General features: G+C 33.1%; 3 protein-coding genes and 1 pseudogene across 3 annotated transcripts; 1 reads left to right on the top strand and 3 right to left on the bottom strand.

Annotated features, from left to right (window-relative positions):
- Nucleotides 1-7: 7 nt before the first annotated feature.
- Nucleotides 8-3,487, top strand: LOC124938209 (geranylgeranyl transferase type-2 subunit alpha 1). Its single transcript, XM_047478606.1, has 8 exons — nucleotides 8-184; nucleotides 250-415; nucleotides 538-698; nucleotides 786-890; nucleotides 967-1,743; nucleotides 1,843-2,035; nucleotides 2,566-2,752; nucleotides 3,006-3,487. Exons 1-8 carry the CDS (start codon nucleotides 69-71, stop codon nucleotides 3,395-3,397), a joined length of 2,097 nt encoding a protein of 698 aa, XP_047334562.1. The 5' UTR covers nucleotides 8-68; the 3' UTR covers nucleotides 3,398-3,487.
- A 555-nt stretch (nucleotides 3,488-4,042) lies between these two features.
- LOC124939606 lies at nucleotides 4,043-4,693 on the bottom strand. Its single transcript, XM_047480067.1, has one exon. The coding sequence runs from the start codon at nucleotides 4,691-4,693 to the stop codon at nucleotides 4,043-4,045; it is 651 nt and encodes a 216-aa protein (XP_047336023.1).
- A 420-nt stretch (nucleotides 4,694-5,113) lies between these two features.
- Nucleotides 5,114-7,222, bottom strand: LOC124939854 (annotated as a pseudogene).
- Nucleotides 7,223-8,737: 1,515 nt separating this feature from the next.
- On the bottom strand, nucleotides 8,738-10,198 carry LOC124939855 (pyridoxine/pyridoxamine 5'-phosphate oxidase 2). Its single transcript, XM_047480307.1, has 7 exons — nucleotides 10,027-10,198; nucleotides 9,895-9,944; nucleotides 9,742-9,799; nucleotides 9,606-9,638; nucleotides 9,417-9,512; nucleotides 9,163-9,330; nucleotides 8,738-9,084 (listed from the first exon to the last, which is right to left on the bottom strand). The coding sequence occupies exons 1-7, from the start codon at nucleotides 10,120-10,122 to the stop codon at nucleotides 8,983-8,985; spliced, it is 603 nt and encodes a 200-aa protein (XP_047336263.1). The 5' UTR covers nucleotides 10,123-10,198; the 3' UTR covers nucleotides 8,738-8,982.
- Between the last annotated feature and the right edge of the window lie 498 nt (nucleotides 10,199-10,696).

Below are 10,696 nucleotides of genomic sequence, written 5' to 3' on the forward strand. Positions count from 1 at the left end.
TGCCGAACTCTTCTTACGGCATAGCAGCACCGCCCTGAGAAGTCAGAGCTCTCTGTAGGAAGAGAAACATGCACGGGCGTCCAAGAAAAGCTCCATCGCCAGAAGAAGAGAAGTCTTATGCTCTTAAAGCTTCTAAACTACGACCTCTCCAGTCTCAGATTCTCCATTTTCATCATGACAAAATGTAAGCTCTCTTTCACTTCGCAAATCCTTTAGCTGTGCACTGATCTCTGTTTATGTGACTCTCAGATACACGAAGGAAGCCCTAGAGATCAACTCCAAGCTTCTTGAGGCAAATCCAGAGTACCTCACGGCCTGGAATTATCGTAGACTTGCTGTTGAGTTTCTTCTATCTCAGCCTGAATCTCAGACGGAAACCGAATCAACCTCCATTATTAACGAAGAACTTAAAGTAGTATGTAACACTATATATCATTTTCTTATTCAATTAGATCGTCGATCAGTGAATTGAAATGAAGATCAAATCTCGGATCTTAACTTAATTGAAAATTTAGTAATATGACTATATTTTTATAGACAGAACGTGCACTTTCTAAGAATTTCAAGTCCTATGGAGCCTGGTATCATCGTAAATGGGTGCTGAGTAAAGGACAATCGTCTATAGATAGGGAATTGCAGCTATTAGGTGTCTTTCTCAAGAAGGATAGCAGAAATTTCCATGCCTGGAATTACCGGAGGTGAATGCGAATGCATATGTTTTCTTTTGTTGAGCATTTAGAGTTCTGTTTCCAGGAATGATCTTATTTGGTTTATTATGATTTCAGATTTGTTGCTGCCTTAAAGAAAAGATCAGATGAGGAAGAGCTCCAATTCACCACTGATATGATAAATGATAATTTCAGTAACTATTCTGCTTGGCATAACCGTAGGCATGTCTTATTTAACACTTTGCAATCGAATTTCAGAATTTATGAACAACTCTGATTTGTATCTTTGGTTCTGTAGTGTACTTCTGGCTCGTCTGCTAGAGACAAGGGCTCAAGGTTTTTTCCCGAGGGAGAAGGTATTGACAGAGGAGTATGACCTTGTTCACCAAGCAATTTTTACTGATCCGGATGATCAAAGTGGCTGGTTTTATCATCTCTGGCTTCTTTCTCAGACATTTAAAGGAGATAATCCTCTTTTGATTTCTACATGGCCGCCTAACGAATCTAGGATTAGTTTATCAGCAGATGGGTATAGGCTCATTACAGCTCCACCTTCTGTTGATTTCCATCTCTGTACAACAACCATTCCTCTTGTTCTTAGTTTCACTGAAGTAGTTCAAGGGGTTAATTCTTCCTCAGTCATTGTGGAATCTGAATACGACTCAAATGAAGACGTTATCTGGAAGCCACTTTCGACAGATAGCTCTTTGGGTGCCCAAGTTTGGGTAGCACATCTGAACTTTCCCGAGGAAAAAAATCAGCCATTACAACCTTATGAAATAAAGGTTAGTATTGGACACTCATCAGGCATCACGTCTTCAAGTGGCATACACCTCTGTGAACCGTCGCAATTCAAGTTCACAGTGACTGTAAACTGTCATACTTCAGTGGATACTGAAGGGTCATTTTGGAGGTTGGATTCATGGGGAAACGAGCATTTTCATCTTCTTCAAACTAATTTATTTGGTCTACCACGAATTCAAAATGAGATTGCATTAACAGATCACAATTGGAAACTAGAGAGTATTGAAACTGAAACAGCTCTTTTCCGTGAACTTCTGTCAGAGACAAACTGGTAAGATCAATTGAAATGTGAGTTACTTATCACTTTTTCTTGAACGAAAGGTTAGTGTTCTTATCTCCATGCAATGTCCTTTTACTTTTGTATTTGCAGTAAAATTGGAAAGCTTACACTTGCAAGATTACTGTTGGCACATGATACAATGATGTATTCTAATAGAGATTCCAGCGACAGTAAGTCCATACAGGCTGATGAAACTCTACAAATTTACAATGACCTGATATCAATGGATCCATCACATTCTGAATACTACAAGGAGGAATACAGCTTAGTTCTGCTGCAGCAGGTGATTATTTTTCCTTCATGCTACACGTGTTTGATAAACTGTTAATATTTTTTAAGATCTTATGCATGTGTCTAGTTCGTGGTTATATCATGCAAGAAGTAAGGTATAATTTGAACCAAATATTCTTCCTAGGATATCTAAGATGTGGGCCAAGTTTGATCATTCACATGATTATTATGTAGTCTAGGAGCTTGTTTTGGTGTGGGATTTTTGGATTATTTGAGATTAAATTCAGATTAAATCCTAAAGTTTGTTTAGTTAAGAATGGATTATTTTGATTGATGGGATCCCGTTTGGTGAAAATTGACCATAATACCCTTGTATTAATTTGGTGAATGCAAGAGTATACACAATTCAAACCAGTCTTGTTTACATTAGCATATGAGGCTTGTCATTGTTGCATCTTGCATTCATGCAGAAAGTTGAATTCTTAGCATTCTTCTGTTTCATTTACGAGATTGAAATGATTAATTAGATGACTTCCAGTCACGATGAATTCTTGATAATTTGTACTTTTCGTACTACTGTAGATGACTTCCAGTCACGAATCTTTGCTGAAGCGCTCTTATTGCTACAAAGGCCCAACTTCTTCTGGATTTGATAATGCTACATGTCTAAGACTCAATAATCTGAAGTTATCACGCATAGGGTCTGTGGATCGATTGTTATGGGTCCAAATGCTGGACTTGAGTGATAACCAACTTCGCTCAATAGATGGTAAATTATAATTTATTATCTATTTGTATAACTTGTCGTTCTTCATCCTTATCCAATGAGAAATGATTATTCATGTGAAAATACAAGGGTATCCACTGGCATAAAAAAAGCTTGAGTTTCTACATAATTTAAAGTGAAATAGTACACAATGGTATTTTAGGTTTCCAATGTTATCTAAGGCCATGTTTGATAACCAAGTGGTTATATTCAAAAACAAGGCCTAAGAAAGCTTTACTCATTTTGTTCTTAACAGGACTGGAATCAATGCAGCTGTTATCATGCTTGAATCTTGCTAACAACAAGATTGCTAGTTTTTCTGCTTTGGAACCTCTAAAGATGCTGAACAAGTCTTTGAAAGTAGTGAATGTATCAAACAATGAAATTGGAGCCCATTCCATCAATTCACGGAGGTATTTGTGCGCTTCTCCATTCTCGCATACGGTTGGAAGTGATTGGAATCTTAGTGAATTTATAACCAATTCTGCGGAGAAGACAACCTACTGGGAAGCTTTTGCACTCTTGAAGGATCTGAAATTGACCCAGTTGGATATTAATGGCAACCCAATTGATAATGAGAAGTTTAATTCATTTTTGGTCAAGATATTGCCTTCCCTTAAATGGCTTGATAATCTAGACCTCCAATGATGCTAAGAACCTTTTTACTAAATTTATTTTCAGTTGGTTTCATTGTTCTTCTCTATTTTTGATATATAAAGATTTTCCTTTACCCATTAATACATTGTTACATTAATTTATGTTGTAATAATATATATATATATTAATTAAATGACATTGTGTTAAGAAACTTTCAAAGTCACATGAACAAACTATAATTGACCAAATTGTCAAAATGAAGCTCCCGAGGAGGAGGAGGAGCTAGGTGAAATTTCAGTCATCTTATTTTACAATTTAGAATTTTTTATTATTAAAATTATAAAAAATGACTTTTAACGTGTTCAAACAACATTTATAAATAAATTAAAATGGTAGTTTACAGACACGATATTACAAATTTGTTATATTATTAAATATTTAAATTTTTATTTAGTTGTTTTAATTTTATTGATTTTATTTTATAATGTAATTATATATATAATTTCTTAACATTATGCAGGAGTCTTGCAGCTATATAGAGAATACATAGAAATGAAAATAAATAACCTTTAGTACATTTAACATAAACTAAGATTTTTTAAACATTAAATTAAAGTTGCATATCAAAATTTAACAAATTGATTATGAGAAGAATAATTATTATTATGATCTAATCTTCTTTAATCTCATTTGGGCTTACATTGAATTCAAACGGGCCGAAGCTTCTTTAACTCTGGGGTCAATCCTAAGGGCTTCCTCATAAGCATTTCTTGCTTTATCAACCAAATCTTTCTTTTCATAGCATTGGCCCAAAATCAAATGGGCCTTTGCATTCTTCGAGTTCAGCTTCACCGATTCCACCAGGTCCGAAATTGCCGAGTCAATATTCCCGCCGCCTCCGCCGCTCGCCTGACTCAGTCCCACTCTCAGCTCCGCCCGTTTCAACAACGCATCTCCTCTTTCCTCCGTCGATAGCGACTTTTTAGTCATAGAAGATAAAGCCACATCCAGAGCATCGATCGCCGAAGATCGGAAACCCTGCAGATCCAATGCTAGGGCTTTGAGAATATGCGGAGCAGCATCTCGAGGATCCAGAGCGATCGCTTTATCTGCTTCCTCTGCGGCAGAGTTAGCCAGCGACGATATGGAGGAGCTGTCCTTTTCAGATCTGGCTTTATCGAGAAGCTGAGCTCCGAGGACGAAGTGACGCTTGGCTTGGATACCAGATCTTGCTCGCCGTTCGCAAAACTTTTGGAAAAGATCTTGAGGTATGTTTTGCATCCAAAGGAACATGAAAACTGAAACTAGAATCACGACCGCTTGTAGAATGATATCGAAAATCATCATTTTATCGCTATTGAGAAGAAAGTAAGAAAAATCGAAGGTTGTCTCTGTTGTAATAGAAAAAGGTATTGATCAGGACATGAATCGGCTTGCAATTGAAGGATTCATGGAGAGATTAGGTTCAATTGAAGGCGGAGAAGAAGATGACATACAGTTTCCTAGAAGCTCTTCATTGATAAGTCAAACGAATGAAGGCGGCTGGAAACAAGAGGGTCAACAGAATCTCAATAAAGGTCAGACCTTTATTAATAATTGATCTGAGTAACACCCTAATTGCAATCTCATTTTGTGAATATCCTAAATTATAACTTAAATATTACATAGTTAGAAAACTATAACTTTATGATGGTTTTCATTAGGTAACCAAGAAAAACAACTTGAAAGTCGAAACATAAGATAAGTTTAGGTTGGAATATACGAATATGCGAAAACACGCAATCATATCCCATATAAAGTTCGATTATTGGTGTAGTAATCCAACCATTTATTCTTATTCTAGGGAATTTTAGAAACTTGAAACTTTCATATGTAGACCACTTGGTGCATAAACTCTAGGAAACTTGAGCAGCTTGTCTCCTCCAACCTCTTCCCACCTGCAATTCAAACTCAATAAATTTGTCTCATTTAAAAGAAGCTATCTTGATTTGTCTTAAATACCTGTACTGAGTTACAAAGTAGTGAAGGAATGTAGAAATCTCAGCTATTCCCAGTTCCTTCCCCGGACACAACCTGGTTCCACCCCCAAACAGCAAGAAGTTGTTCTGGTATTCCAGGTTTTTGTTCTTCTTCTGCTCCCCATCCTGCGTTTTCCATTCAACCGTATAAGAATTTACAGTCGAGGATAGAGCTGACTCATGTGTATTATAATTGTAATTACCTGCATCCATCTCCAAGGGTTGTAGGTAAGTGGATCGGGATACATAGATGTGTCATAGTTGATCTCTCTTAAGTAAACGTATATTCTCCATCCTTTTGGGATCCGATATCCTAGTCCAAACAAACAGTTAATTTATAGTTTGAAAAAAGAAAAAGAAAACAGAGGTGGTTAGATGTTTGGCTGACCGTTGAGTTCAATGTCTTTAGTAGCTTTCCTTAAGATTCCATTCACCACTGTGGCTAATCTCGAGGTTTCCAAGATCACCTATAGTAGAATGAATATCAGCAACTCCTGAAATATAATAAGATTCACGAGTTTCATAATTATTACTTACAGCCCGAGTAAACAGCATTTGCTTGTAATCCTCCCAGGTGATTGGATCCTCCGGCCTTTTCTTCGCCCTGATTTCATCATGTTCCTTCTGAAGTAAGAAAGAAAAGCTAAGGACGTTTTTCTTTTCTTTTTCACATTGAAGAAGAAACCGTGACTTAAACTCACTCTTAATTCTTCGAGTACATGAGGGTGGTCATTGAGAAATTTAACACTCATCATAGTTGTGGTTGAGATAGTCTCATATCCAGAGTAAACTATAGTGATCATTTGATCAATTATCTGTTCATCACTTAGCTCATAATGTTTATCTTCTCCACCACCACCATTCATCATCATTTGAAGCATGTCATGGTGGGATTCTTCCGAATTTCTTCTCTGTTTTATCATCCGTTCCAATATCCTCACAATATTCTTCCTCGCCTGTCATCATATACATCTCTCATTAGCAACTGAAAGGTAAACAAAAGTGAGAGAACGACGTATTCACCTGAAAACCACGTCGATACGACGTTCCGGGAAGATTGATGGGCAGGGAAATCGTCCCCGAGACCAACTTAAAGAACTCGGGCATAAATTCTGATTGAATCAATTCAGATTGAGTACCCAAAATTTGACTAAGTGCAGATAGAAGTGCCATCTGAAAAAATGAACATTATTACTAGAGTTTTTTTGTTGTTGTGATTTATAGGTAGGTTATATATAAGTATATAACCTCTTTGGTCTTTTGTTGAATGTCGACGATGACAAAGACATTGTTAGTACCACAACCCCAATGGGTTGTTAAATGGGATCTCATGAAATGATCAATTTTGGATAAGAGATGATCTTTGATAATTGAAGTAGAAACAAGAGACAAAAGTGCTCCTCTAATGTACTTATGTGTAGAACCATGAACAGCTGCAATGTTGTGTTTTCCTAGGATATCCAACATTGATTTTGGATAACCAGGAACCATACCTTTTCCCTCATTCATAAGGATGTATCTGTTCATATCTGGATCCACTGATACGACTGTTGGCGACCCTAATAGGTGTGACGTGAAAAAACTCCCATATCTTCCACAAATTCATTCATTATAACAAAGTTTGTCACAATTTTATTAAATTTTACTACCAATAATACAACAAAAATAATTTGAATTACCTCGATGCATGTTGTTTCATGAAGTCGGGGCCCTGTTTAAGGAACTCGATAGTTTCGCCGAAAACTGGCCAGCCTAATGTGCCCGCAGGCAGCCCTTTCCTGCGGTATCTGAGATCATTCCACTTCACCAGCAATACCCATAATAACAACACCATAACTCCGATCATCACCATAGCCATTTTTAATTAGTGAAAACAATAAAATTCTAAACTATTTATTTTTACTGATATAATGAAATATTTATACTGTAAAAGCTTATAGGAATCTCAGATGGATTTCTAGAATTTGACTAATATTGCATTTACTTTGTTACGTCACTTTCTTTAATAAAAACTTATCCAAATCCCAAGAAAATAAATTTGTGAAAGATTAGTACTGTTAATTATGATATTAATATGTGCATTGATTAAGAAAAAAAGTCATTACTATTTAATATATATATATATATATATAATAAAGAGTAATAATAAAGGAGTTAACGACTTACAGTTGACATTTAACATGTCACTTCTCTTTCATTTTATATTGTATGTCAGAAGTCACCGTAGAAAAAAAAAAAATTTAATAATTTATATATCTTAAAATTTTTATTATAAAAAGATAGAAAGCATTTATTAATTTTTCTCACTTTAATTTTTTATTAAATATTTTTATAATTATTAATATGTTTTTTAAATTATATATATAATATATTTGTTACATATATAAATTTATTACTATATATATTAAGTTTCCTATTTATATACAACTTTTTTATAATCTTAAATGAGTATACTTTATAATTTAAAATACATTTAAATAAGTGGAAAAAATTAAATATAATTTTTTAAAATTATTTTTCTCTTATTTTCTTCAATAATTTATTTTCTTCTATTTATTTTAAAATTAGTTTGAAAAAATAAAGAATTTTTAAGCATCTTCTCTTCTATTTATTTTAAAATTAAAAAAAATGATTTTTTAATAATAATTATTGTTTAAACTAAAATAAATAGTACTTAATTAAAAATATTTACTCGTCAATTTAAGAGGTTAAGTAATTTATTATAGTTACCACTTTTGACACGTCTAATAATTTATTTTTATTAATTATCATTTTTATAGCATACTTTGAAAATATCAAAACCATTACTCTAAGCATGACATTCTTAAAAATTACAAATTTTGGATGAAAATAGCATTCAAATATCATTAAGTTTAATTTGAAAATTAGACAAACGCTTTGAAAGGAAGGAAAAAAGATATAATTATCTGAGTAAGAAAAATAATTAATAATTTTGATATTTTATTATTTTATTATATATATATATTTAATTTTTTATTTAAATCTTAACTATTATTACTCTAACAAAATATAAATTATATTTAAAAATTAATAAATAAAAATGAGAGTTAAATAATTAAGATCGAGAAAAATAATTAATTGGAAAAAGATGCATAGTCAACTAGTAGTATTCAACATTTCAACTCAATTTGACTTGTATATAAATAAGCATTTACAAAAGTCATCTTTTCCCACAAATTATGTTTAAATAATGTCATTTTTTATTTATATTAAACCTTGGTCATACATTTCAAATTTAGTTAGTTAATGAAGTGAGTGTTGACCTATTTAACACCAAATGTCAGGATAAACAAATTTGATTTAAGTTAAAAAGATTCAAAGGACATAAAAAAATTAATAAATCAAGATCAAGTGAGATTAAAATTGAAAGTTGAATTATTTTTAATAAGAATTGACCATGAAAGACTTAAAGTTCTGCTCAAAGAAGATAAGACCTCCAACACTGATCAACTTAGATAGTTCGGTCTCAGATTTAGGAGTTTAAAAATGTTTACTAATGTAATAAATTTAATTTGTCATTTCTTTACAGTCTGTCAAGTTGAGATACAGAGAAAAGGTCAAGTGAGAATCTAGAAAGTGAATGATAATAATAGAAGATCATGGATTAATGTTGTCTGAAGTCCAATGCTTATCTCCATTGATGGTCACTTCAGATGTGAAATGTACCCTTTTACCAATCTTCAAATTCAGATAATCAACCTGCATAATAATGTGAACTTGTGATACAAAAGCAATGAAAAGGAGGAAATTTTTGTAATAATACAATAATTTTGAGACCTTATCAGGTTCAAGAACTAGCTGACAGAATGAATCAACAGGCCCTCCTCCTGCATCTATTATGGAAGGTGGAGGATCTTGTTCAGTTAATGATGGTAGACCTGGATGAGGCCCTAAATACTGTAGTCTCGACCTCAAAGAACTAGCAAACCAGGCTTTCTCCCTTTGCTGCATTCATTCATTCATTCATTCTAACATTCTAACATCTATTTTAATCATGCACTTATAATAACTAAATTAAGGATTATTATAACCTGAAGCTTCATCAAGTCTGAACAAGACCCATCAATAACATCAACTCTTCCATTAATCCTAAATTGCTCCCAAGATTCAGTAAAGTACCAGCAAATCTGAACAATATTGGTTGGGTGGGTTTTGATGTCTAAATTCATCACATTCACATCATGATCTAATTATATTAGATAGAAGAAAGGATCAATTACCTCAGCATATGGACAGTGCTTAAGATCGTCAATCTGCTTCCATCATAATTCATAAATCGAAATGGAATTTTACAAACAAAACAATAATAATATGAAGTTGGAGGACAGGAGGATTAAGAAGAAAGAAAGAAAGAACCTTGCGACTTCTGCAATCAGTATTGATCTGGATCTTTTCGGTCATTTCTTGAAATCCTCTGATACCCACAACACAAATACCTTTTATACATTAAACATGAGGAGGAGAGAGAGAGAGAGAGAGAGAGAGAGAGAGAGAGAGAGAGAGAGAGACCTAAAGACGACAGTGCGATTTGCAGGTCTGCCATCAGGTCCGAGCGTTGCCTGAAACCCAAAATGAGAAGATGAAAATTGAACAGACAATTAGAAGAGATGTTACCATTTACCAATCAATAAGTAACTATACAAGCTGAATGAAGGCGGCGGAATTCTTAGTAGTAGAGGAATTGGATTCAAGTGCTGTGAGGAGCAACTGTTTCCATGGCGCCACTGCTTTTTCCATTTGTATGATTTTTATTACATATCCATTTCACTGATGATGATGATGATCGAGGAAAAGTGCTAACTTGAAAGCCCTAGCTTTATAGAGATATTATTTTATTTAATTTTAGTATAACTAAATTTAATTGACATTATATATCATTTTCAACTATTGCTATTATCATTATACATTCACATTTTTTTTTTTATAGATTTATTTAATGAATGACATACACATTTTTTTTATTGATTTATTTAATGAATGACATACTATTGCCTAAGCTGTTCAACTTGGTAGTTCAAATCGAAATGAACATTTAAACTATCTGTTTATAAAATTTCAATCCCTCGATTTATCGAGTTTAAATAGTTAAAAGATTGATTTGATGTATTAACAAATTTGTTAAACTTTGATTATATATATATATATATTTATATATCGATGTAAATAAATACAAATATTATTATGAACGAGATCTGGTAACCTAATTTATTAATCACTATCATAATTTTCAAAACATAAATAATAGTTAATTTCTTTTACTAAACATTACACTGAAAATGAGTTAATAATTTTAAAATTAAATTTGTATAAT

Source organism: Impatiens glandulifera, chromosome 5 (assembly GCF_907164915.1).
Source record: "Impatiens glandulifera chromosome 5, dImpGla2.1, whole genome shotgun sequence".
NCBI lineage: Eukaryota > Viridiplantae > Streptophyta > Magnoliopsida > Ericales > Balsaminaceae > Impatiens > Impatiens glandulifera.

What these genes read in the sequence shown, in the direction of transcription:
- LOC124938209 (XM_047478606.1), top strand. Translation starts at nt 69, where the DNA reads ATGCACGGGCGTCCAAGAAAAGCTCCATCGCCAGAAGAAGAGAAGTCT. An exon ending in CTTCTGTCAGAGACAAACTG is followed by an intron (nt 1,744 to 1,842) that starts GTAAGATCAATT and finishes TTGTATTTGCAG; the next exon opens with TAAAATTGGAAAGCTTACAC. An exon ending in GCTTAGTTCTGCTGCAGCAG is followed by an intron (nt 2,036 to 2,565) that starts GTGATTATTTTT and finishes GTACTACTGTAG; the next exon opens with ATGACTTCCAGTCACGAATC.
- LOC124939606 (XM_047480067.1), bottom strand. Translation starts at nt 4,693, where the DNA reads ATGATGATTTTCGATATCATTCTACAAGCGGTCGTGATTCTAGTTTCA.
- LOC124939855 (XM_047480307.1), bottom strand. Translation starts at nt 10,122, where the DNA reads ATGGAAAAAGCAGTGGCGCCATGGAAACAGTTGCTCCTCACAGCACTT. An exon ending in AATCGCACTGTCGTCTTTAG is followed by an intron (nt 9,800 to 9,894) that starts GTCTCTCTCTCT and finishes TGTGGGTATCAG; the next exon opens with AGGATTTCAAGAAATGACCG. An exon ending in AGCACTGTCCATATGCTGAG is followed by an intron (nt 9,513 to 9,605) that starts GTAATTGATCCT and finishes AATATTGTTCAG; the next exon opens with ATTTGCTGGTACTTTACTGA.